General features: G+C 37.1%; 2 protein-coding genes across 3 annotated transcripts; one reads left to right on the top strand and one right to left on the bottom strand.

Annotated features, from left to right (window-relative positions):
* Positions 1-165: 165 nt before the first annotated feature.
* si:dkey-174n20.1 (uncharacterized protein LOC796174 homolog) lies at positions 166-3426 on the bottom strand. The gene is made up of 4 exons (XM_067439261.1): positions 3067-3426; positions 2295-2537; positions 1828-2130; positions 166-1680 (listed from the first exon to the last, which is right to left on the bottom strand). Exons 1-4 carry the CDS (start codon positions 3185-3187, stop codon positions 1421-1423), a joined length of 927 nt encoding a protein of 308 aa, XP_067295362.1. The 5' UTR covers positions 3188-3426; the 3' UTR covers positions 166-1420.
* Positions 3427-3503: 77 nt separating this feature from the next.
* si:ch211-225b11.4 (tRNA (32-2'-O)-methyltransferase regulator THADA) lies at positions 3504-26689 on the top strand. Of its 2 annotated transcripts, none has more exons than XM_067439262.1 (31): positions 3504-3693; positions 5788-5968; positions 6065-6151; positions 6228-6255; positions 6350-6498; positions 6606-6728; positions 6834-6954; positions 7355-7497; positions 7582-7666; positions 7760-7887; positions 8190-8387; positions 9097-9808; positions 11154-11306; positions 11489-11598; positions 12002-12162; positions 13431-13564; positions 13681-13839; positions 13940-14097; positions 14460-14594; positions 14707-14811; positions 15181-15381; positions 15845-15995; positions 16094-16331; positions 16886-17125; positions 17853-18054; positions 18131-18319; positions 19752-19999; positions 23403-23573; positions 23777-24043; positions 25503-25705; positions 25916-26689. In XM_067439262.1, exons 1-31 carry the CDS (start codon positions 3563-3565, stop codon positions 26152-26154), a joined length of 5550 nt encoding a protein of 1849 aa, XP_067295363.1. In that variant the 5' UTR covers positions 3504-3562; the 3' UTR covers positions 26155-26689. The 2 variants fall into 2 exon arrangements, with proteins under 2 accessions (XP_067295363.1, XP_067295364.1); XM_067439263.1 differs by having other exon boundaries at positions 17856-18054.
* Positions 26690-27535: the final 846 nt, after the last annotated feature.

The following is a 27535-nucleotide window of genomic DNA, read 5'->3' on the forward strand; positions in this document are numbered from 1 at the left end:
GGTGGATGCTGCACATTGGTGGTGGTTGAGATTCCCCCCTTCAATATGTAAAGTGCTTTGAGTGCCTAGAAACGCTATATAAATGTAACTAATTATTATATTAAAATATTTTAAAGGGTTCCCCTTAATAAGAAAAACTAAGAAAATAATGCAACAATGTCCATCCACTTTTTCAAAGACTTTTTTTCAGAGGAATTTTAGTGTTAAACATTATTATTTACAAATGAGTTGAAATAGTGTAGGCTGATGGCTTTAACCAATGTATACATCATCAGTTAACAACCTCATTGCTCACAGTAGGTATATTTTGGGGTATGAAATTCAGGTCCCATATGGAGAAAATAAATGCAGTATTTATTTCCGGAACCCGACTGTCAAATCTAAGCCTGGAAAAAGTAAAACCTTTTAAATCATAGAAATGTGTTGTGCTTAAGTAGAAGTTAACATACCAGCCAGCAGTCAGTCAGTTACTCAATGGAATCAGCCTGTCCACTGAAGATTTTGAAAAACATTTGTAAACTACTAAGTAACCTTTACGGCAAATGGAAATCTCCATTTTCAAGCACTTTTTTTTACCTTTATTTTTAATTGGTGTTATTACGCATTTTAATTAAAAAGTGTACCCTGGGGAAAATCAATATTGGTTTTCCTTTTTTAGTTTCAAATTTTCAACTTTGACATAGACTGGGTAACCCCAACCTGATCTGCCAGCGATTTTTAATTTGCCCGGTGACTTATTCTGGAAACCTGTACATTTATTTCTACTGCTTCTGTTACACTTTTGCAGGAACCAATCACAGACTGGCATATCCACCTGGCACGCTATTGGAGGGTTTAACACGATGACAGATAGAGAAGTGATGGGTCGCTGCCTGTTGATCACGCCTCTTGTGGTCTGATTGGTTGAAGGACTATCCAATTGCATACAGAGTCATTCGAATAATGCCAGTTGATCACACCTCTTGTGCAGTGGAAAATACAGAGCAGACTCCTCAGACCAATTTTCAAACCTTTGACATGAAGTGATAAAATGTTTGAATGTAAAAGCAAATGTAAATGACTTAGGATAAAAGTGTCTACCTAATGCATTAATGTAACATTAGTGGTTCTGCTAGATTTGTGTGTTTTCAGGCTTTGATTTGTTTGCATTTATAAATGGCATTTTCTTAAATGGAATTTGTGATGACCTATTTGAAGTTTTCACTAATATGAGCGGTTAATAAAAATGTTGCACAACCACAGTCAGAACCAAATAAATTATGATGTAAAAAAAAAGGACACAAAGTCAAAACTCAATCCAGTGTGTCATAAAAAAATCACATTCTTACAACACTGAGTGCCATAAATAACATAGGAATCTGCTTACAAAACATGAAAACAACAACAAAAAAAGACATTCTATAACTTATCGATATTATAATCAAGCCAGTTTAACTAGTCTCTCACTGGCCTCCCAGAGCTTTTTTGCCACTCCAGAATCTTTAGCAAAGGCTCGCAGAGGAGCCGGCCGACAGTCAGCGAAATATCCTCCGTTGTGCGGGAGCACCTCGTCTGATACGGCACAATAGACCACCGTCTGCGCCCCGGCCTCACACGAAACAAAAAACATGAACATCACCACCTGCACAAGGATCCGGTACAGAATCGAGTAATGAGATGTCCAGCTACTCTGAACGTAACCTGAAGACAAAAGACACAATGAATGAACTTCACAATGATCAGTTCAGATAACTAGACATCCATGCTAAGGTAAAGATCCTTATTATTATTGCTCATACTAAGGAGCGCAAGTCAAATGAGAAAGTCAGGCGATATTTTATATCTCACCGGGGTGAACGGCAAACGCAGTCACTCCTTTCCCCTCCGTCATGCGAGCTAGCTCATGTGTGAAGTAAATGTTGGCCAGCTTGCTGCGGCAGTAGGTGAAGAACGGGAACAGATTGTAGTTGAGATCTTGGAAGTCCAGTTTCTGGTACTTGTAGCTGGAGCAGGTGAGATTGATCACCCTGCTCGGGGAGCTCTCTTTCAGACGCTGGAGAAGAAGGTTTGTCAGTAAGAAGTGGCCCAGGTGGTTCACGCCAAAGCACATGGAGAAGTTGTCATCGGTCCAGTCAAGAACACTGGGCATACCTAAAGGGAAATAACAATTTTGAGCCAATTAAGATCAGGGGTTTTCAATATTTTACCTGCCACACAGACCCCCTCAAATGTGATTGTCTTTGTGTGAGGGATAGTTATATATTCTCATGTATAAAGACCCAATTTGTAATGTGAAAGTGTATATATATCATCACCTGCATTATTGATCAAAATGTCCAACCGCTTCTCCTTTTGTAAGAAGGTTTTGCAGAACTCTCGTATGGATCTCATGTTAGCTAGGTCGACCTCCATATGTACCACATTCATATTGTGGCTCAGAGCTTTGATCTCTCGAACGGCCTTTCTCGCCTTCTCCTCATCTCTGCAGGCGATGATCACACGAGCACCTCGCAAAGCCAAAGCCACAGCTGTCTCCTTCCCAATACCAGAGTTTCCACCTGAAACATAGTTACCAAACATCGCATTCATAATAGGAATGAATGACCCTGATGATAGCTCACATACATCTCAGAGATGTCTATTTGATATGTGTGTTTTCATCTGACTGCAAGATGTATTTTTTTGAGTGTCATCTGTCAAATGTTAAATAGACATTTAGACAACGTCTTTAAGATTTTAGAATGTATGTAAAACTGAGTTTTTAAATATGTTTATCAGATGTTCGTACAAAGTAGATGCTTTCCAGTCTGTCTTCAACAGAAATCTTGGAGACGTATGTGTGTTATCTATACAAAATAATTCAGAATAACTAACAGTTACATAATTTATATCATAATAATAACAGATGATTTAGCTTTAGATGGAGGTTTGACTTTTAATACGCAAAGAAAATAATACAAATCCATATGAATTGCATGCGTGTATGACCTGAATCAATCAACATTCAGGCAGCTGTCAATCACGACGATAACGTTACACAATGCTATTCTTACACAGCCAGAGATATGAAGCCAATATAGTACTTACCTGTTATAAGAACCGTTTTTCCATCTAACCTCTTCACATCCATGCAGTACCTCCTCCGTTTCATCCATTTCAATATCAAAAAGCAAAAAAGCGCGGATATTATAGTGTATAACAGATACATGATATGCTAACGTTAAACCAGCATTAGACAATCTGTCCTCTGTAAAGCTAATGCAACATTCAGTTAAACTATAGCCACTTTAACCCTCAACTATAGTTAATTCGGGGGGACATAGCAATTAATCTCTGAGCACTGTTTAAAAAAAGTATTGTGGTGGCATCCGAGATTGTGTTTACAGTCTGATACTGTAGCCATTAGCTACGCCGCACGGTTGGTTATCGTACAGTCGTGCAGGTAGGGGGCGCTTGCGTGCGCTAATCATGTAGATGACACTATCTCACTGTAGTAGAAGGAGGCTGGGTTTACCATGGGGTTTACGCATGGAGTTGTGTATGTGTACAACGTTTTGAGTTGACAAGTCTGAAACGGGCAACTATGACGATTATAAACTTTTCTTCGGTGCAAGCTGATGCAGTTATGAAATGCATCGTTTTAGAGGATCAAATATCTTCTGATGTCAAAGACAAGCTAAGGGGTTTCTTGCAGAAGCTCACAGAAAATGCCAGGTAACGTTATTGTGTTGGGAAATGATACATTTAATAACATTTAATCAATTAGCAAGTACTGTTTCATGCTGTTTTGTTGTTACATTTGATTAAGTAAACTTAATTTAATTTGGAATGAGTCGCTCTTTAAACCTGCTCAGAATTTCACTGTACTAACAAGGTTTTTATCCTTCTCTTTTAAGTCTCAAAATATAAATATTACTTAATATTGTGAATACCTATATATACAGTTACAATCGATATTATAAACCCCCTGGACCTGCAAGGCATTTTGCTGCCAAGAACAACATAAAAACTAATTCAACAAAGACATTAGTAAACTATTATAGAACGTTTATCAATACACGGTTGAAGGATTCTGACAACACAGTTGATTTATGGAAGGGGGAAAAAGGAACAAGAAAAATTCTAATTGGCTCTAAACGTTCGTGTTCAAAATTATTCAACCCCCAAAAGTCACATTTTTTGCAGAATCCTTTATTCTTTACAACCTCCAATAAATGCTGCCTAAGTGCTTAGAAGCTTCTGTCACCGCTGTATCGCAGTCTCGGCCCATTCCTTACTTTAAAAAGCTTCCAGGTCACTGATAATCTTTGGTTTTCACGTTACCACCGCTTTCTTCTAATTCCACCAAATATTTTCAATGAGATTTAAATCTGAAGACTGTGCAGGCCACTCAAGAACATTCTACGACTGATCCCTGAACCAAGCTTAAGTAGATTTGGAAGCATACTTTGGGATGGCTCTCCTTCCCAAGACAGGGAAGGAAATTCCATTGATCATCAATCTACAGTCTCTGCACCAAAGGCATCACCATCTTTGCCATAATGGCTTGATACTTTAAATAATTCATGATGTCCTTCATACTGAACCGCCTTCGTGTTTGAACATGAAGATGGTGTTCTTCTGCTCGTATGCTTAGCATTTTTTTGTACCAGACGTAGCGCTGATCCATGGGTCCAAAAAGTTCCAGTGTGGTCATATCACTCCATAAAACACTCTTCCAGAACACCACAGGTCTATCCAAATTATTTTTTGCATATTCAAGTTGAACTTTTATGTTCTTCTTGGTCAATAGTTACATTCTGCATGATGTTCCAACATGAAGGCCATGCTTGTCTAGTGTTCTTCCTATACTCTGCACTCTTTTCCTCCTTTCATCTTTTTTTTTTTTTTTTTTAATTTTGTTCATTTTGCAATAATTTTTTCTTAGTTGCTGTGATCTAAATTGTATTCCCTTTAATAATATTGTTCTTTTTCTTCAAAACTATCATTGGTTTTCTGGTACAAATGTTTTTAGCCTTATGAATAAGGCTGCCAGTTGAGTCTGTGAGAACTTTTAGTGTTTTTGAAATCTTCTTGTAAGCCATAGACTTTCTAATGTAGCAAAACAATTTGTTCTTTTTAGCTTTTGTGAGAACTCTTTTGATTTGGCTAAATTTGCGTCTCAACTTTAGGACATGCATGAGGTAAGTGCTTGTATGTGTAACAGCACAAGCTAATTCTGTTTTGTTATAGAGTTTCTGAGGGATTAACCGTGTTTAACACAATTTTGTCCAATACCATACAAATAAGTGACGTAAAAACAGCAGTGTTGAAGGGTTGAATAATTATGACATAGCCGAATTACAAAAAAAAATCCTATAACTCAAAAGCATTTCATTACATCTTGACTTTGACACTTAATTATTTGCCACTAAACTGTTACAGATACATTAAAAAATAAATAAAATAATTTATCTTTAGAAAAGCTTACATTTGTAAATTATTACTGTTTTGGGGGGATATATATATATAATATATATATATATATAATATATATATATATATATATATATATATTATATATATATATATATATATAATATATATTATATATATATATATATATATATTCACAAACATTGTGGGTGTGTGCTTTCATTTGATATTACAATCAATATAGTAGCATTAATATGAAATTAGCTTTAGCAAGACAAGAATGTTCTAGATGTCATTAAACAATGTATAAAGAGCCCCTAGCTGAAGAAACAGCCATATTTTATTGTAATGCACTGCACAATGTATGATGTCAAATACTGTTTTTATTGGCAGGAGTACAGGCAAACGAAGCAGAGAGCGCTGCCTGGAGGAGGCTTCACAGATCCTACAGAAGATCCCAAAAGAAGCACTTCATTCCTTACAGTCTGCTGCTCTTTACCAATTTGCTCAGCTTCTTTTGGCCTTACAGTTAGAGGCCGTGACCATTTCATCTGTCTGCCGAAAATTGGACCAAGTAATTTCCACCTTCACTTTAACATGATGTAATTTTTTATTCCCGTTTGTTGGTTTCCCTGGCTTAAACAAACACCTTCTTAAATCTGTTTTACAGATTCTGCAGGTCTTAGCTGAAATAAACTACTCCATTGTCTGTGGAGAAGTCAAACAATACCTGCTGAAACTTTTGCACCAAAAACAGGTATGAAATGTGTCATATAACAAATATTAAAGCTAATCATTTTGATGGATCACCTTTTTTTGTTGATGTTTTGCAGGTGTTTACATTAAAAGATCTTCAGATAGGTAGAGTGTGTTTAAGGTTACTTTCATTTTACAGAGATTTTTATGTAGTTAAATTGGTTGTGTTGTAATAGTTATGGTGTGTGTCCCATGACAGCCTGCATGTTCTTGGAGGACAACACTATGGGACGAGAGGTTCTGAAGACAGAATGCACCACCTTGCTTAGTAAAGTCGCTGAACTGATTCCTGTTGTTATGCCAGATGAAGAAGCCAGAAATGGACCGTTGTGCTACCAGACTGTCAAGGTGGAAACCTTGTTTATTGTTACACCCGCCTTTTTGAAGCTTTACTGCATTAATTAATCCGTTGATGTGGATCTGGATACTCATTAGACCTGTTGTGTTGTTCTCAGGTTTGTTTACAGGTGTTTCAGCTGCTGCCAGGGCAGGTGGCCCTGTTGGTCTACAGTAAGGACAGTGTAAATATGAGTGTGAGAGAGATTTTGGAGTTCTTGATGAGCATTATCTTAGGACAGGTTTGTGCTTGTGGTTACAACTATATTTGTGGAAAAACGAAATAGTTAAAGTTAAAAAGTTGTGTTTAGCGATGTAATTTTGTGTCATTTAATGGTGTTTCTCAGGTTTCCAGCAGGGATACTCGGTTGTTGGCAGGAACTGCGGTTGCAATGATGCTCAACACACCATCAGACAGTCAGTGTGCAGTATCAGCTGCCTGGAGTCTGCTGCAAATCACAAACACAGGTGACCTACGGTATTTAAGTGCACTTAAAGGCATAATATCTATCTCTCCATCTATCTATCCATCTATCCGTCCGTCCGTCCGTCTGTCATATATTTGTAGATAGATATATTAATACCTATATATAACATATAAATATAGCTCACTCACTGAAATTTGCACTCAAAGCAGAGATGTACTTGCAATGTACCCAGTCTGCAGTGGCCATTATCTATCAAAATTGGTCTAATGAAGTGGTAAACCAGTGACAGGGTCATGGGCGGCCGAGGCTCATTGATGCACGTGGGGAGCAAAGACTGGCCCATGTGGTCCGATCACTAACAATATACAAGTACAAGTAACTTACTAGTTTGCTTTGGTAGTTGTTTGTTTCTCATAATATGTGCATTTTGTGTATCTCAGAACCATGGAGATTGACAGTAGGTGAGCTACAGGTTGACTGCCATCCCATAAATCAAGACAGAGTGGACAGACTGGCTGTATGTAGGGGATTGTTAACTTGCTGTAGAAATGACGTTCTCGTCAGTCGCCATGCCAACCAGGGGGTACGAAATCACAAATACTGCTTTCACCGAGAAAGATCCAAAGTGGAGCATATAATTACTTACGTTTTTCTTTTGTTTTATCAGACTTGTCTTCTCTTGAATGGGTTGTTCCCCTTCATCTCAGCGCTTTGTGAAGAAAAGCTTGACTGTCATTACTATGTTTTTCAAGGTACAAGCTCTCTATCGTCATGCGTCATTCTGCAGATTGCTGGGTCTGTGTAGGATTGCAGTAACAAAAAATCATTGGTTGTATGTTTTGTAGTGTTTACTATCTGGCTGAAGAGGCTGAAAGATTGTCTCAATGAGGTTTGGGAAGTTACTGGTGCTCCTTTAGATTCAGACCTCCAACAGCATCTTACTCAAATCATCTGGAGCAATGCAGAGAGCCCGGTAATCATTTTGTGTACTATGAAACAAGCGCATTCTTTATTTAAAGGTATATGGGTTTTTAAAAAACACTGGGTATTGGGTTAGATGGGGTCTTTTTACTAGGGGCATGTGTTAAAACCACTCAGAACTATGGAGGGATTTTTCAGTCAGATTAGATTCACTCAGAACAGAACACCCTAGCAGTTGAGTTTAGCACTCCTAATTTCTGCAAAAATTAAAATGTATAATAAATGATACAATCAGCCATAACAGAAAAACATCCATTCAGCTGTTTTCTTTTTCTTCTTTTTCTTTTATTGTAGTTGGATGGTGTTGCAGAGGTGGCACGCAGTGCTTTCTGTCTCCTTATGGAGATATATGAGAAGGATTGTTTGCACTTTGGCAACACTGAGAAAAGACTTTATTTGGAGTTATTGAACAGGATATCAGAACTCCCTTGGGAATCCAAAGCCAAATATTTACCACTTACTGCAATTGTACCATACACTGGAACAGACAAGGTAAGATGACAAGACATTTTAACCTTTTTTTTTTTTTACCCTCTGTTCGGTCATTTTTGACAGATTTTTTTTTTTTTTGGCTTTTAAGGGTAAATGTTTTTGCTCGTTCTGTGTGAACACAAATAAAATCATGGACATTATTCCAAAAGGTTAAATGGCCCTGAAAGAAATAGTCACACTTGTAATGTTCATGGTCAAAAATGACCACATTGGAAATACATGGAAACAAATTTATGAAGCAAAGATGTCAACCTCAAATATGGAACGCAACTTTTTTTAGATTTATAATACCTTCGATTTTCTCACAGTTTTAGAGTAAACAATATATTTTATATAAAATTATTCTGTAACTTTTTATTTCACTTTTTTCACTTCAGCAATTATCTGCCACTTTATATATATGTTTAATAAAAATAAAATGTGCAAAAATATATTTTGTGAAAAAAGCCTTTAATTTTAATTAACATTATAATGTATAAACTGTATAATTTTTTATTTTTTAAATGTATTTACATTTATAAATAATATAAATTGTATATTTATAAATTATAATAAATATATTTTTTTATATGAAATGTATTTGTATTTTTAGGTAAATACTATTTGGAATTTGCAAAATAAGCTTTTTTTATCTTTATGAGAGTCTTAGCCTCAGTTCAGTATAAAATATCAATAGATGTTACTGAAATGCAATTTCTCTTCTTAAAAGGTTCTAGAGCTGTATCCAACCCTTCCCTCTCACATCCTAAAATGCCTCTCCACCAATCACCTTTCTCCATGTGCCTCAGAAGTCTACAAATTCCTCCTTCAGGAACAGAAACGTGAGCTGTTTATGAATGCATTCCAAGAGCCCACCGACCAAGACTTAGCAAATCAATGGGCTCGGAGATGGCAACTAGTCATCCTGGAGGCTTTGACTTCAGAATTAACTCTACTTCAAAACAATGCATCTTGCCATCTTCTGCCATCAACTCTACGCACGTTTCCAGGTGCTTTTAACAGTCTGCTGTCAGCTCTGAATCCCACGGCTCCCGGTCACCTTCGTGCATGGGCCTGTGTCATGAGCGCCCAACGGGTCACAAGTGGAAATTCCCTCTGGGGTGCGGACAGCCCTCATGCTCTCAAAACTCTCCATCTGGCCCTTTCCTCTCTAGATGACAGCATTCGGCTTGCTGCTCTGAACCTCCTCTGCTGCAGTCCAAAAACGAAAGAAGCCCCATCACAAGTGGAGTATTCCGCCCTGAGAGACTTCATCCCACTCAATCTCAACAGCGATTCATCACCGTTTCGTCAGCATCTTCAGTCAGCACTGAGGAAATTCTTGGTGAGAATAAGAGACAGTTGTATGGCAAGTGTTAAGGGTCATAATAGTAAAAAAGGGCTCACAGAGGAAGAGGATGCAGAGCTTAAACAAGGAGTTGGTAAGAATTTTTTTTAATTCAATGATGATGATTTTCTGTTCTTCTTTTTTAAAAATGTATAAAGATACATGATATGTATTTTTATATTTGATTTCAAAGTTCACTCATGATTAATGATAATCCAAAGTGTCAGATAATAATGGGGTTTCTGATATTTAAAGGGGTCATATTTGAATACTTTCCTTTTATGGTTCCCATATAACGCATAAGTCTTTTTGCACAAAAAAGCTAATATGCTGAAAAATTGTACCTTCTTCTGAAATTATCAGTTTTGACAGGTGTCAGCTGTTAAGCAGCTGAACACCAGTGGACGACAGGTGAAACAATTTTCAGAAGATGTGTTTGAATAAAAGCACAGACCAATTGGTGTATGACATCATAGTACCACAAGAGAGATTATAGAGTAGATGGAGTAGTATGCTTTCAATTCGCTCTTGCTATCCTGATCTATTGTTTTGCTCTAGAGGCTTTACTGCTTTAGGCAAATGCTTTACCCATGTGATGTCACAGATCCTACAATCTCAATAGATTTTTTTTTTTTTTTGTTAAATAAATGCCATTTAAAGGAACTGTATGTAAGAAATGTATTTCAATTAATCATAAAATGGCCCTGATATGTCACTAGACATTATAAAATCATTTTAATTTCAAATATATAATTATATCACTGACAACAGTAGTCCGGCCAGGATATTGTCATTTAAAAGCCCTTAACTGATGTTGATGTTGACATGTTGTGTTTTGACCTGAAGCTCCACCCGCCACCTATCGACCAATCACGAAGTCAGTAGTGTTTCAGCATTCGGGTTGCCAGCTCTGCTCTAGTTACCTCAGCTGCAGCTACTAACATTCCTGCTGGATCCTGCCGCTTATCTGGCAACCTCGAGTCAGGGGGGAGGGGGAGAAGGAGAGGAAGAGGGGATACACCGCTCTACAGTAATTTGAAAGTGACTACAGTACCAGTTTTGGCCACAATCTTACATACACTTCCTTTAAAATGTGAAGGAAGTTTTAAGCTTTAAAAACCTCAGAATGTATTGACTATTATACATCAAAAGATCAAGAATATTTGTCAATATCAAGAATCATGTCATGATCCCTTTCAAGTCAGTAGTATTTGCCCGGTCTCAAAATGGCTGCCACCATATGTGGAGGCTCCCCCATATGTAGAATAAATCAACTTTTAAAAACTTGTCAGAAGTACTATGCCTTTTTTTTTAATTTTTAATTTTAATTTTTTTAGATATAAACAATTTAGAAATAAAAATATGTAGTGCACTTTTAATCAATAAAATCGAAGTGTAAATGTGAATTAGTTTTTTTGTTTTCTTGTATTTCCCCTCAGAGTTTGTAGACTGGCTCTCTCAGCTGTCATTCCTCTATTTGACTCCTGACAACAGCTACCAGAGGAAGAAGACTGTTTTGCTCCTGCTCTCTGCAGTGTTGGAAACATGCACAGACACCTGGAGTCCAGACAGAAAGAAGGGACAGCCACCTGGTAGTAAAACATAAGTGTATCAGGTTTTTGGCATGTATGATAGTACATGGTTTCCTTTGAAGTGCCTTTAAATACATATTGTGGAATTCCTTTTCTTTTACCTATTATTGATCTCTTAACTTAAATGATTTATTCTAAAATTATATGATATGCGATATGTTTTTTTCGTATTATTCTTTCAGCCAATATGTCTACTCTTATAAACTGGGCTAAAGGAAGGGGAAAGTGGGATTTCTTCTCAAAGTCTAAGCTACTGGTCCTGATTGGATGTTTAGAGGATTCAACAAATGAGGTAAAACTAAATGAATATACACTGCTGTTTAAAAGTTTGGGGTCAGTATGATGTTTTTTAAAATAAATTAATACTTGTATTCAATAAGGTGCATTAAAGTGACCGTAAAGGCACTTACAATCTAACAAAACCTTTTTATTTCAAATAACTGCTGTTCTTTTGAACAAATACTATTCATCAAAGAATCCTGAACAAAAATGTTCAGTAATATTAAGTAACTGTTTTCAATATTGATGACAATATTTAGTAAGACTTTACTTAAAGCCTTTAGAAAAGCATTTTTAATGCAGTAATTATGTCTTGTAAGGCTTTTCATAATGCATTATATAGTCTCATGAATAATTGTAACCTCAGTTATAATTGATGTAGTAAAATTGCCTGACATGCTGTCCCTGTACTGTAGATCCGAGAGCTGTCTGCAGAGCTACTTCTCAGATTTTTTCCCCCATCTCTCCCTGATGATGTCACAGCTGTGCTGTTTGGCCGGGCAGAATGGCTGCTCCAGAGCCCACGGGTCCAGGAGGCCCAGATGGGGGCACTGATGATCAAACTGCTGCTACAGAAGTGAGTAAACATCTCTTATCTCTGTATTTGTTATGAGAGGATACACATACGGGTGCTGGTCATATAATTAGAATATCATCAAAACGTTTATTTATTTCACTAATTCCATTCAAGTGTATATTATATTCATTCATTGCACACAGACTGATATATTTCAAATGTTTATTTCTTTTAATTTTGATGATTATAACTAAGGAAAATTAGAATATTGTGAAAAGTTTCAATATTGAAAACACCTAGTGCCACACTCGAATCAGTTAATTAACTTAAACAAATCTGCAAAAGTCTTTAAATAGTCTCTCAGTCTAAGTCTTTAGGCTACACAATCATGGGGAAGACTGCTGACTTGATAGTTTTCCAAAAGACAACCATTGACACCTTGAACAAGGAGGGCAAGACACAAAAGGTCATTGCAAAAGAGGCTGGCTGTTCACAGAGCTCTGTGTCCAAGCACATTAATAGAGAGGTGAAGGGAAGGAAAATATGTGGTAAGAAAAAGTGTACAAGCAAGGTATAGGTATAATCGCACCCTGGAGAGGATTGTGAAACAAAACCCATTAAAAAAATGTGGGGGAGATTCAGAAAGAGTGGACTGCAGCTGGCGTCAGTGCTTCAAGAAGTCTGGAGAAAGAGAGGAGAGGCACACAATCCATGTTGCTTGAGGTTAAGTGTAAAGTTTCCACAGTCAGTGATGGTTTGAGGTGCCATGTCATCTGCTGGTGTTGGTCTACTATGTTTTCTGAGGTCCAAGGTCAACGCAGTCATATACCAGGAAGTTTTAGAGCACTACATGCTTCCTGCTGCTGACCAACTTTATGGAGATGCAGATTTTATTTTCCAACAGAACTTGGCACCTGCACACAGTGCCAAAGCGACCAGTACCTGGTTAAAGGACCATGGTATCCCTGTTCTTAATTGGCCAGCAAACTCGCCTGACCTTAACACCATAGAAAATCTATGGGGTATTGTGAACAGGAAGATGCGATATGCCAGACCCAACAATGCATTTGGGTACAGTTATGCATAATTACTGTCATTTTTGATCAATTTGTTGCACCCTTTCTGAATAAAAATATGAATTAAAAAATGTTGTCCTTTAAACAGTAGTGCATAAGTAGAGTTTCACTTTTGCTCTTGAAGGTAACTTGAGTTTATTTCAAATACATTGTGCCAGTCTTGTGTTTAATGGGAAAAAAGGAAAACACTTTACTTTGAATATTTATTGTGTGTGCGTGTGCGTGTGTGTGTGTTTGTTTTCTTTATCATAGGGTGGATGGAGCATTTGAACAGGGGGAGAAACAGTCAGCTAAACGGATCACGTTCCTTCTGACCAAACTGCAGCACCATTACCTCACTGCCAGGAATGATATGTTGCTTGCAGCTCGCACAACACCTATTCACGGTAAAAGCAAATAAATCCAGCTGAGCTTACCAAAGCAGAACATTCATTTCTAATATATCTAAAATATATGGTAAAATAAGAATAATCTTCCAATGGAGTGTATTTTACCGCTTCAGGCATTGTAAGTGCACTGCAGAGGGGTTTGCTGGAGGTGCCAGGGGTCCTAATGGAGTCAATATCCCACAGTATTGCAGGAAAAATTGTTTGTTTACTAGAAAAGCTCACTCTACTGCTGCTAGGTGTGCTGTATGGAGACCAGGACACGGAGGAGAAAGGTACGCTGGAACTGCAGATGTGATCTATCAAGTTATGTTAACTTATGAAACAACATCCCTAAAGAGATTTTCTCATCAGAGGAAACTTCTTTTGTCACAGATGTGCCTCCATCATTCTGTGACATGGGGAATGCAATCAGTACTCTAATTGGTCAGGGTGGGGTTGAGGGAGCTGGACTTGATGAGGATGGAGAGGAGAATGTGTTGCTCTCTGAGGAACATAGTCTGGTGCTGACCTGCTGCTGGGTCTCCTTGAAGGTAAAGCTGCTAGATCATCTACAAGAATAACAGCTTTTATTTTATTTCATATTATTTTATTAAAGACAGAAGTACTTTTTAAGAAAACGTGTTTTATTTTGTCATATTTTATTAGAGATGTCAAAAGTAAAATGATTGCGTAATTTGTAACTTAAATAGTTTGTCACTAAAACTAAAAACATTTACTTGTATGTTACATTAAATATATAACTTCATAATACTAGTTTCCCGATACTAAAATAACACTGTTGCATGTGCTGTTTATTTGTTAAATTGCCATTCTATTTGTATTTATATATTTATTTTTTAATCTGGGGTTTACAAAGATTATTATTATTTATGATCTTCTACTTTCCTGTCAGGAAATTGGTATTTTTCTAGGCTCCCTGGTGGAGAGAATCCTGTCACTTCACTGTAAAGAACTGACATTGACTGTGGAAGAACTCAGGAGGGCATCCAAAGTGTTTAAAGACATCATTCTGAAATGCAGACACTGGGTAAGCACAGTTTATGCAGGTTAGTCAGGTTTGCTTTTTTCATGCTGATGGCCAAAGCACTTTTTCTACACTTTGTTCTTGTTCTTTGTCTTTTTGTCTCATCTTCCATAAGGGGGCAGTAGAGGGCTGCTGTGTTGGCTTCACTAAATTCTGCAGGGCTCTCTTATGCAGCTCTGATCCAGAGATCAAGGAGATCCCTCCTCTTATATTACAACAGGTAGAATAGAGTGAGGCCTTTATCCTCAAATAGGGATTCATTAGATTTTGAGAGCCTGCTTTTACATGTGAATATTAGTAATGAATTTGTAAATTAGTATGAATTTATTATTCAATTGCTATGTATTGTATTGTATTAATTATTATATAAATCATTATAAGATTATTATATTGCATACTTATTTTTATTTTATATATTTAAATTTTATTAGAGGTAGACCAAAATACGCAAAAGTCAAAGTATCGCATACGTATTTATTTAAGTAGCTATGAAATATTTTATTTTACTTGATTTTATTTTTTGTTTTATCAGAGGTAGACCAAAAGGACTCAAAAGTGGCCCAGCACTGACTCTCCCTCTCTCCCTCAGGGCCTTTCTGTTCTCCAGTCTCCCCGTAGTACATCAGTGACACGGCGCGCTGCCGGTTTACCCATGCTGATTTTGGGTGTCTTAGCTGCCGAGGACTCTAGTAAATCTCGACCCCTATTGGCCCACACCATTAATACACTTCTGAACACAGCTCAAGCACCTCTGCCCCAGGACTGGGACCAAACCCTCGATTTACCACAGGTACAGTCAATGATCTGCCCATTAAGTACACTACAGTTCAAAAGATTTTTGAATGTATCGTATGCTCAACAAAAATGAATTTATTTGATCATAAATATACGCCAAACATTTAAAATTATTAAATATTATTACAATATATTGTTTTCTATTTTAATATTATTTAAAAATGTAATATCTTCCTCTGATGGCAAAGCTGAATTTTCAGCAGGCATATCCAGGACTCAACACTGAGGATATTTTCTACTGGCCCGCTCGGGGAAATGGTTCAAATATTTACTCGCCCTAGTCTCGATTCCAGTTTTGATACCACAACAAAAACGAATAGGCTATTACGCTATATAAATTTCAATTACATTATAAAATAACAACATGTAAAATAAGAACATCAAACTTATTAAACAAAGACTAAAAGTGAACACATCCTTAAAAGATATCTCTCTCTCATTCCCTAAATCTCTCACAGGTATGTGCCGTTCACACCCTACAAGCGCTGGTGAAGGGCTCCAGTCTGGGTGTAGCTGTTCTACAATACACCCCTGTGGTGGCCATTCTGTCACTTACACTCCTCAGCTCGCCATGCTGGGCCATGAGGAACGCAGCCCTGCAGCTCTACAGTACAAGCCATTCAAACTCACTATTGTTCTGATTTCAACCATTGAGAAGTAGTCACATGTTGACCTTTGACCCCATCTTCTCTTTTGACTTGTCATAGGTTCTCTCTGCACCAGAATGTTGGGTCAACGGCCAGCCGGTGAAGAGTGCTCCACTCATTCCAGCATGTCTTCTCCTTCCTTCTTTAACCTCTACCCAGCCCTACAGCCCTTCCTCCAGGGGGCGCTGGAAAGTGCAGCTAAAGACCTACATGATTCCACCCTTCTTCTGCATCCTTCCCTCTACCCGGTGCTCACTCTGCTTGCCAAACTACAGCCTGGTGCTGAGGAACAGACACGGTACGATGGTCATGCAAACAATTAGATTATTATATATTTATATTTATATGCATATTATTAGTATTATTATTATCAATTTATTATATATATATATATTAAATTATTTGCCAGATTTGGATATCCTACATTTTTCATATGATTTGTATAACATGTATAACATATGAATGAAAATCTATCTATATTATGTTATATAAATCATATGGTATATCAAGTTTGGGATATTCAAATCTGGCGAATAATAATATGTTAAAATAATATAGAATTTCCCAGATTTTAGTCAGCCTTTATATTATAAATTCTGTATAATATCATATAATATAACTTTACATTTTTATATTTAAATCATATTATATTAATTATTATATAATGCCAGATTTGAATACCAAAAGTTTGTATAATATCATGATTTAAATATAATATAATGTTATCTTTATATGATGCCCTTTATATATGCCCAAAAGTTTGGATATTAAAATCTAGCCAATGCCTTTTCCTCTGAGGAACCATTCATATCCACTCTTCTGGTTTGCTTTGTATCTTTGTGTTTTTCGCAGGTCTCTGTCAGAATTCCTGCCTCCGCTGTTCCTCCTAGCTGCCAGCCCAGTCTATGGCATACGAGCGATGTCATCAAAAGCCCTAGTTGCTATGATACCACTAAGTGAATATCTGGCAACTGTCCTGCAGTTGGTTGAAAAGCTGCCGGAATCACAAGACGTTGTGTGCTGTCACAACAGACTGCATGGCCAACTCCTACAGATAGAAGCCGTACTGGTCAGAGCACTGAAAACTAACATGTAAGAATAACTGAGTGTATCCAACACTTTTTGTCATAAGTTTGTGACTAATTTATTGTCTGACTAAATGCACAAAAATCTTAACATAAATATTAAAAGCAGTAATAATCAGTGTTGGGGAAAGTTACTTTGAAAAATGATGCATTACAATATTGCGTTACTCCCTTAAAAAGTAACTACCGGTAATTAAGTTACTTAGTTAATTTTTAAGAAAAGTAATGCGCTACGTTGCTCTTTCTCACCTTTGTGTTTTATAACAAAAAAAGTTATATTTTTGTGCAAATGTAAAGACCTCTTCACACCAAAATTTAAATAATAAACCTCAGGCCAAGGTAAAAATGCAAATTCATGCATGTACAGCCTAGGGCGCAGCTCAAACAAACCTTTCAGCTGTGCTGCCATTCTGGATAATGGAAGAATAGGACGCAGGAGAAAAAAAGTTTAACACGCTTCTCCAATAAAAACTAAAAATCTAAAGTAGATTTTTTTGCTTTTGGTCTAACTGAAACAACTTTGCACTTTTAATTTGTCTTAACTTGGGGGACAAGAGGGTTGTCAGTCAAATGAATGTGAAAAAAGTAACTCAGATATTTTGTTGTAAATTTGAAATGTTATGTGTTTCTTTACTAGTTACGTGAAAAAGTAATCTGATTACGTAACTCGTTACTTATAATGCATTAATAATAATCAGTGATTATTCAATTGTAATCTGAGTCTTTTTGTTTAGCAGACGCTCCTCTCTTAGTGAGGTAGTGACAAGGTTTGAGTCCAGAATGTGGTTGGCATCTTTGAGGCAACGGTGCCCGCTGGTGCGGCTGGCATATGTGGACATAGTGAAGCTGATGAGAGGCCACTGCTCTGGTGCGTTCCTCACTCAGCTGTCCTCTGAACTACTGCAGGAGATCAACAGGACTCCAAACATACTAGAGGTGCTTCTTCATGTCCTGTTCGACACAGCAAGTGAAATGTACAGTGTTGTCTCTGAATGTAATGCACTGTTTTTAGGTTGGCTCTGCTGCCTTCCACCGAAGTGCAGTGAATTTCCTTTGTGGGGATCCTGAGTGGGCGTGTCAGGTGTGGCAGAGTCTGGCCAATGGCAACGCAGTAGTAAGGCTCTCATTGGTTAAGTCTGCTATAGAGGGGCGTGGCTGGAGAGGAACAGACCTACAGCAGGTTATTGAGACAGCATTGCGGGTTAGTATTACTTTAACACTTCACTTTTACTACAGCACCTTCTCTCTGTCACAGTCATTTGTTGAATGACACTTTAATGCAAAGATACAATAATTAGACTGAGATCAAATATACAGCCTTTTTTAAAAGAAATGAATTGATGTAGTGAAAAATAAGATTTTTTATAAAAGAAATTAATTCATCAAGGATATATTAAAAGGCTCAAAATTGACAGTAAAGACATACAAAAGATTTCCATTTCAAATCAGTTCTGTTATATTGAATGTTCTATTCATGAAAAAAATCTGTCACTGTTTTTTTTAACATTGATAATAATAAAAAATATTTATTGAGCACCAAATCAGCATATAACAGCAGGAATAAATTACGGTTTTTTTTAATGTAATAATGTTTTGCAATATTACTGTTTTTACCATATTTTTGCATATCCTTATGCAAAATATTTTTTTAAAGACTTACAAAAAAACATTGTAAAAATCTTAGGACCCCAAGCAGTGGTGTATCAATATTAGCTTGTTTACAAAAAGTGGCTCAAGAAGAATATACTGTAACATAAGCTTATCATAATTATCACTGGCCTAAATCCCCCGAAATCCATTTCACATTTAAATTAAGACTTGGGGCCTGCTCACTCTGGAAGCATTATTGTGTTCCATCTTCACCGTTTTTTGTTGGTCAGCAAGGCAGTGCAGCAACCATCCATTTAGTTTATTTATACATAACATTAGGTAGATGGACTACTGTATCATGTCTTGCTGACAGTGAGTGCTATTTAAAATGTCAAATTAAAAACCTTTCAACTTTTATAAATGCGTCTTAAAACCCCTGCAATCTGTTCAATTGATTTGTGCTCTGTATGACTTATGAAAGTCGTTTTACTTATTCTACTTTCAGTAAGTTTGTTGCATTGCCTGTAGTACTGTACAGCTCAACAGTCTTTATTTATTTATAATATTTATATTTTTTATTTGTATTATTTTCCCTGAACCTAATGCTAAAGTGTTACTTTCTATAATTGGCTGGCAGCCAGTCCCAAATGTCAGCTAGATACAACTGAAGGAAATTAAAACAATCAAGAGCTGTTTAAAACACTGCCCTTAAATCAGGCTGAAGATCTTATTACACTGTTCATTTTCTTGTGTGAAGGGGCATGTTAGTCATTGTATTCAGTAATCTTTATAAACAGACTGGGTTTGGACTTGGCCAGGATTTCCGCTCAGCCCTCGTGAGGTCAATGGATCTCCAAACTCACACACCTGATGGAGCTGCTGTCATTAGTGATGAAAAATACCACAATCTTTTAATGCCTTTTAAATCCCTTCATACGAAAGAAAAGAAAATATCATGATTGCAAGAATAATAGATGGGTGTGTGTGTGTTTTAATAATGTCAGGAAAGTGTGCTCTTGTATAACAGTGTCCATCACCTGCAGGCCAACCTGAAGAAGGCGCTGTTGGACCAGAACGTGGAGTACAGGGGAGCATTCTTGACCGCGTTAGTTGAGGTTATGACCCCAGAGGAAGAGAGTTTTCCCCGGCCCCGTCGCTGTCCTCCAAGGCTTGAGGAGACATGGCTGAAGGAGTGTGTGGAGGTTCTGTTTACTGATCTGGAGTCAGATAGCGGAGGACCTGTGTTGATCTCCACAGCTCTGTGTGCAGTCAGCCTGCTTCTCTCCCAGAGGTACATTCACATGTCATCCACTATAATTTTAATGTTTAGCTTGATGTTATAAGATATTCTTTGTTGGTTTTACTTTCTTGCCAAAGTCAACATAATATAAAACATTTACCCAATTTACTTTTCTATTTCACATGCCTGATCTTACTGTGCCTGATTCATAATGTGATTCCAAAGAAAAAAAAAATATCTTCGTAATCTTTCACCTCTGAAACTACCAGTACTTTCTTGTTTGGCAGGGGATATAATGTTGACTAATAGACAAATAGCTAGTTGAACATTGTTTTAGGCTACTTTTAGTTAAAGGTGCAGTGTGTAATATATTGCATTTCTGTCACTAGGTCCTCATAAATAATATACATATCTATGTTTTCAGTGGTTACATAATGAACCGTAATGTTTTTATTACCTTAGAATGAACCATTTCTATCTACATACACCACAGGTCCCCTTACAGTGAAGTCACCATTTTGCGCCATCATGTTTCTACAGTAGCCTGAAATGGACAAACTGCTCTAAAGAACACTAGCTACTCTCTCCTGTCTCAGACAATGACATATTTGTCCTGTGTCGGTCACCGTAGCTTCTCTATGTGCTTCAAAAGCGAGCGGTGGGCGGTTGATGACGCTAGATGCTGCTAAAATGTACACAGTGCACCTTTAATGTAATCTTTCTTAAAGGGTTAAGTTACCCAAAAATGAAAATTCTGTCATTAATTACCCTCATGTCGTTCGACACCCGTAAGACCTTTGTTTATCTTCAGAGCACAAATTAAGATATTTTTGTCGAAATCAGTTATGAACCAGTGTATCGAATCAGCAGTTCGGATCATGCATCAAACTGGCCATCTGGTGAAATCACATGACTTTTGCGATCCGAAACCGCTGATTTGATACACTGATTCATAACGCTCCGAAGCTTCAGGAAGCTGTGTTTTGAAATCGGCCATCACTATTTAAGTCGTTATTGTGTTTTTTTGCACACAAAAAATATTCTTGTCGCTTCATAAAATGATTGTAGAACCACTGTAGTGAGATGAGCTTTATAACGACGTCTTTAGTGCCTTTATGGGTCTTGAGAGAGGAAATGACAGTGACAGTGTCAAGGAAGGCCTGTCTGAGCCGTCGGATTTCAACAAAAATATCTTCATTGTGTTCTGAAGATGATGTCATTAATGACTCACCCTAATGTCGTTCCACACCCGTAAGACCTCCGTTCATCTTCAGAACACAGTTTAAGATATTTACTATTTGAGTCCCAGAGCATATGCAGTCTATGCACACTATACTGTCCATGTCCAGAAAGGGAATAAAAACATCATTAAAGTAGTCCATATGTGGCATCAGTTAGTTAATTAGAATTTCTTAAAGCATCGAAAATACATTTCGGTCCAAAAATAACAAAAACTAAGACTTTATTCAGCATCAGTCTTCTCTTCCGTGTTTGTTTTCAATCCTCAAATAAAGATTCAAACAGCCATGAATCAGTGAATCGATCAATGATTCGGATCACCAATGTCACGTGATTTCAGCAGTTTGGTAGTTTGACACGTGATCCAAACTGCTGAAATCTCATGACATTGGCGATCCGAATCGTGCTAGCTAGCCAATAACAATAAACATGCCGAAAAAGATTAAGATATTACGCTAGAACAGTCGCTGCATGAGCTTTCTTCGGATTCTAATATTAGGAATGAGTGGTTGAACTTTATTTTTAATGAAGTTCCAGCTCAAATGGGGAAGACATGTTCACTTCAATTCACTGCGGAATCTTTTGTAAACAAATCTCCGGTCGATGCTGGTTTTGGATCCGACAGCTATGGTGCAACACACTTATGTGAGTTAAATGTGTGTTTCTATGTAATAGTATTGCATTGTTATAGATCGTTTTGGTTATGTGTACGTGTCTAACAGAACATACCTTTAGCACGCTGGACTCAAAGCCCGGCAGGCCGATGAATCTCATAACATCTCGACTTGACATTTGAAGGGGCGGCGCGCACACGTGTGTGTGCGTGAGGTTCGCGCTTATATCGACCGATCTTGCAGCCTATGTGTAATATAAAAATAATAGTCCAATCAATTGCGGGTGGATGAGAAATAAATAATTGTGTTTTTTGATAAAGACATTTACGAACCCTGTGATCGAGAAAAGCATTGCCACTTCTCCCTCATTCTCTCCTCTCCCTCGTGAACTGACAGGGGAGCTTAAGCTCATTAAATATACAAATCTTATTCAGTCCTAGCCGTGGGCGTTTACTTCCAAGTCAGTGCGGCACGCCCATCAAAACCCAGCGTTTTGGAGAGAGGCTCAAAACCAGTGTCGAAAACAGCCTATTACTTATTAGTTATGATGTTTTTGAATGTAAAAAACACACAAACATCCATTAGTTGACCTCAGACAACAGTATAATTTTTTTTAAGCCAGTTCATGACATCTTTAAATACAAGTACAGTAAAAACAGCAATATTATGAAATATTATTGCAATTTTAATTTTATTATATTTTAAAATATCATTTATTTATGTTCTGATAAATATTACATGATATCACATGATCCTTCAGAAATTCTAAAATGCTGATTTTTATAAATATATATATATATATATATATTTATTATTATCAATGTTAAAAATGGTTGTGGAACATCAGAATTTTTTGGAAACCCTTCTTCCCTTTTTTTTTTTTTTTTTTTGGATGAGTAGAAAGTTCAAAGGAACAAATTCTTTTTTAAAAGTAATATTTTGTAAGTCTTTTGATATTTTTTTATGCATCATTGTTGAATAAAAGTATTAATTTCTGAAAAGAAATAAAAAATCTTACTGACTCTTACCTAACCCTTTTGAACAGTAGTGTATGCTGCAAAGCTTTCAAGGATGAACTTCAAAAGTGAGAATGTTTCAGAAGAAAGTGTATCCATCTCTTCTGAAACATTTCTAAATAGATAGTATTTAAATAAATAGATAGTTTGGGCTATTTTATTAACGTCACTGGTGTTTCTGAGAAAGCCATAAGACTTTACAGATGGCTCACAGCTTTACTTGTGTGGTAACACTTTAAAATAAGGTTGTATTAGTTAACATTAGTTAATGCATTAGTTAACATTAACTTACTGTGAACAACACCTCTGTTCAGTATTAGTTAATCTTTGTTAAAATTAGTTAATAAAAATCCAGTTGTTCATGGTTTGTTCATGTTAGTTCACGGTGCATTAACTAATGCTAACAATATTTTAATAATGCATTACTAAATGTTGAAATTAACATTAAAAAAGATAAATAAATGCTTTATAAGTGCAGTTAATTATTAGTTCATGTTAACTAATGTAGTTAACTAATGAACTTTATTGTAAAGTGTTACCTACTTTGTTTTTCTGCATTTCTCTTTCTCTCTCATTCTCTTTTAGTGTGGACTTGTCTTTGCTCCAGCGCTGGTGTAAGTTATTAGAGAAGCACAGATGTCCTGAAGCTCCTGAGGCCCTCAGAATATCCTGTGCTCAGGCTCTGTGTCTATGTGGTGTCTCCGTGGTGACCAGGAGCCTGACAGATAGCCTCATGCTCACAGAGCTCAGTACCAGGTATGATAAAGAGGTGTGCTTTGGCAACTCTTCCAGTTTGGGAGTAAATTAGACAGGAGCATAGATTAGCAGGTTAAGTGCAACTCTGCTTTTTGCATCTGGTTGCTTCTAAACTTCATTTAACTCTCAAAACCAACCCGGCTTTGGTTTTAGATATGTTTGCTGTTTATTATCTGACATTTTCTTCCCTCTGTATATTGAAGCCTGATCAGCACAGGTATCTACCTGCTTCAGGATGAGAGTCCACAGGTAAGAGCAAAGGCAGCTGTTTTTGCCTCTCTGCTCTGCTGTTCTCGACGGCCAGAAGCTCCCCAGAGATGCTTCTACATCCAGGTGAACCAGGCTCTGCGCTCACTGCTGGACCTGCTCTTGGAAGAATTCTGGGATGCAAGAGGTGCTTTGGATGCCTTAGTGTGCCAATTACCTGACTGTGATCTGAATGTTTTGCTGAAGGAGGCCAAAGAGACACAGTATGTCAATCTACTTACAGAAATGATCATTATTTAGGTCATTATTGCTATTTGTATATATTATTGTGTCTATGGTGTCATTGTTTTATTTCTTGGTTTCAGACCACATTCAGTTTGAGAGTTTTTATTAAATATACACTACCACCTTTTGACATAAATGTTTATTCAGCAAGGATGCATGCAATTGCACCAAGAGTGATAGTAAAGATGTATTCATTGTTACAACATTTCTATTTATAATAAAATATCTTGAATGTTCCATTCATAAATGAATATCATCAGGGTTTCCACAAAAATATTAAGAAGCATTTTTTAAATATTGATAATAAATGTTTCTTAAAGCAGCAAATCTGCATATTGGAATGATTTCTGAAGGATTATGTAACATTGTAGACAGACATAAAATGTTAAAACATTGGTTTTAAAGGCATAGTTCACCCAAAAACTAAAATTTGATGTTTATCTGCTTACCCCCAGGGCATCCAATATGTAGGTGTGTTTGTTTCTTCAGTAGAACACAAATTAGGATTTTTAACTCTAACCGCTGCACTATGCCAGTCATATAATGCATGTCAATGGGGGGTAATTCTATGAGTAGAAAAAACAACTTCAAATTAAACCCACCGGCTTGTAACAACACATTGATGTCTTAAGACACGAAACAACCGGTTTGTGCGAGAAACCGAACACTATTTACACGATTTTTACCTCAAATACACTATGTACAAGAGCCGCGAACGAGCCATCACGCTGGATGAGATCATAATGCACGATATGAGGTGTCTCAATGGGATACAAGCGGCGGAAGTGATGTCTTGCACGTATCGTACGCCATATCATGTATTTTGACCTCATCTAGCGAAAGTCATGGCACGCTCGCAGCTGTTGGACATAGTGTTGTATTTGAGGTAACAAATTATTTAAATTCTCACACAAATCAATCTTTTCGTGTCTTAAGACATCAACGAGTCTTCACAAGCCGCAGAGTTTAATTTGAAGTTGCTTGTGCATGTTTTTTTTTTTACTCTCATAGAATTACACCCCATTGACATGCATTATATGACTGGCATAGTGCACCAAATGGAGTTAAAAATCTGCATTTGTGTTCTACTGAAGAAACAAACACACCTACATCTTGGATGCCTTGAGGGTAAGCAGATAAACATCACATTTTCATTTTTGGGTGAATTATCCCTTTAAATTGCAATATTCTTTCCACAACATTACCGTTTTTACTGTATTTGTGATCAAACAAATATAGCCTTTAATAAGCATAAGAGGGTACTTTCAAATATTAAAAAAGTCTCACTGACCCCAAACTTTTGAACTGTAGTGTGGCTTTTAAAAATCTTATATAGGTTTTCTTCATATCTTTTATTATATCTTGTCTGGCTTTCGCAAAGGAAACACATGCAAGCTTCCTGTTTCTTACATTACTTTTGTGTTTTCTGTTTGTCAGATGCCGCAGTCTGTATGAGCGTGATGAAGCAAATGTGTATGCAGAGCCATCTGTGATCTCAGCGTGCCTGTTGCCGTACCTATTGCATCTAGTTAAACATTACCCAGAATCCTCCACTCTCGCCAAGAACCTTGAGCACTGGGCCCGAAACAGTGCAGCCATTGTCAAAGAGAATCTCACAATATGTATGCAACTTCAATTAGGTATGTAAGATTTACCAGATCTCCATAATGGTTGTTTGTCCTTGTTGCATTATCAATAATTAACTTCCTGATGCTCCTTTATAATTGAATCCAAAACCTTTATAATTACAATTGATATGATCTGTAATATTTATTTATGGTTTACATGTAGTCGTCGTTGTATGTTTACGCACGTTAATTATGTCATTATGTCTCTCATTTGTTGCCTAGGCGATGTCCTGAATCCTGATTGGCTGTGTTTGCTAATAAATCCTGGTTTCCATGGAGCTATTTATGGCCTGTTCACTCGGGCGATTGTACTACTCCACTTGCTCAAGACGTGTGATTCCATACGACCCCTACTTGACCCTTTGAGTTTATCTACAGACCTTCAGGATGTTCAGAGACGGTTTGTCCTAAATGGAGTCTTCCTTCCTCAGGTCTTTATTGATGCACTAAGGACAGATTAATCTAGTGCCTTCACGGATCAGGGTTGTATTATTGCAGTTAAAGGCTTAAGTAAGCACAAGCTCTAATCATTATTGATCCGGAAAAGCTGGCTCTTCATCGCCATATTAAGGGCAAACCATTCAAAAAGACAAAACAACAGTCTTTTGTTGTGCAATACAAGAGAGACAATAAAGAAAACCTTTGCTTTGCTACTTCACCATCCAAAATGAAACCCCAGATAGTTCTCAATGACGGTAGCTCTGGAAGTGTAGCACTTCTAAATCTGAAACGGCTGAAAGACGTCATTGTGTCTGGATGGGTGGTGATTTCTAAAATCTGCTAGCGAGGGACAGACAGCAACGCCACAAAGAATCAGCCAGCATGTGTTTGGCTCTGTGTATGTGGATGCATGTTCATGCGCATGTAACCCACGTAACACCCCGAGGATGGAATATGTATTTTAATCAAATCCCTCGTTTGAACCGTTCATTATCAACTATGCTTGTATATTGATGTTTTCTATATTTAATAAATAAAGATTGAATAATTGTTTTAGCCAAGTCACCGTTATTTATACAGCGCTTTATACAAAACAGATTGTTTTAAAGCAGCTTTACAATGATCACAAGAAAATTATTCAGTTATTTAAACTGAGTTCAAATCGACTGTAAATCAGCTCTTAAAGAAAATATTGTCATTTAGAACCTTGTCCAACCCTGATCTGTGACCCCAATAACAAACTTATTTTTTAGCTGTTTGAAGTTTTGATTAGCCAATCTTATGAGTTCAATCTCTGTGAAATCAGAGACTCTTTGGTTTTATGATGGAGTGCAGTCAGAGATGGTCTAATATTAGGAGATCCGAGGGTCTGTGGACCCGTGGTATGGAGGGAGCATAACGGCTAGCTTGGATCACATGTGTCTTGATAACACGTTACAGCCTTGTAACAGCTACAGCATTGAATTTCACTCAGAGTTGTGCGACACTGTTTGCGGATAAATGAGCAGCAGTGCTATGAATTGAGTCATACCTGTCGTGCAGTGACTTCTCTTATAAAACTGCACTTTTCTCAGTGTAAACTATAAAAATAGATCAATCCTAAGGTAATGTTTAAGAGCGTTTGAAGATTGAAGATTAGCTGATTAATTAAATGATAAGCCGTGTTCCCACAAAAGCAGTTTATTAGTATTGTAGTGAAACCTCTCCTCCATTAACATCCATTAAAAAAACAGCCACTGGCCTCCTTTCCTGCATAGCACAGCTTTAACAGGCGTTACGTTTTTTTTTTTTTGTGTGTTTTTTTGCTAAACTTGCAGGCTTGCCTTCAAGTGGCTTTGGAAATGTGGGGTGGAACGTGTGATAACACTGCACAAAAGCCCAAACCGGTTTGAGCTGCCTCGC

Source organism: Pseudorasbora parva, chromosome 3, assembly GCF_024679245.1.
Source record: "Pseudorasbora parva isolate DD20220531a chromosome 3, ASM2467924v1, whole genome shotgun sequence".
Taxonomy (NCBI): Eukaryota; Metazoa; Chordata; class Actinopteri; order Cypriniformes; family Gobionidae; genus Pseudorasbora; species Pseudorasbora parva.

Coding starts and splice junctions, on each gene's coding strand:
- si:dkey-174n20.1 (XM_067439261.1), bottom strand. CDS start 3,187: ATGTATCTGTTATACACTATAATATCCGCGCTTTTTTGCTTTTTGATA. Junction 2,538..3,066: donor AAAAACGGTTCTTATAACAG/GTAAGTACTATA, acceptor ACTATGTTTCAG/GTGGAAACTCTGGTATTGGG. Junction 1,681..1,827: donor TGCGTTTGCCGTTCACCCCG/GTGAGATATAAA, acceptor TTTTGTCTTCAG/GTTACGTTCAGAGTAGCTGG.
- si:ch211-225b11.4 (XM_067439262.1), top strand. CDS start 3,563: ATGACGATTATAAACTTTTCTTCGGTGCAAGCTGATGCAGTTATGAAA. Junction 7,498..7,581: donor GTCGCCATGCCAACCAGGGG/GTACGAAATCAC, acceptor TTGTTTTATCAG/ACTTGTCTTCTCTTGAATGG. Junction 17,126..17,852: donor AGAGCACTGAAAACTAACAT/GTAAGAATAACT, acceptor CTTTTTGTTTAG/CAGACGCTCCTCTCTTAGTG.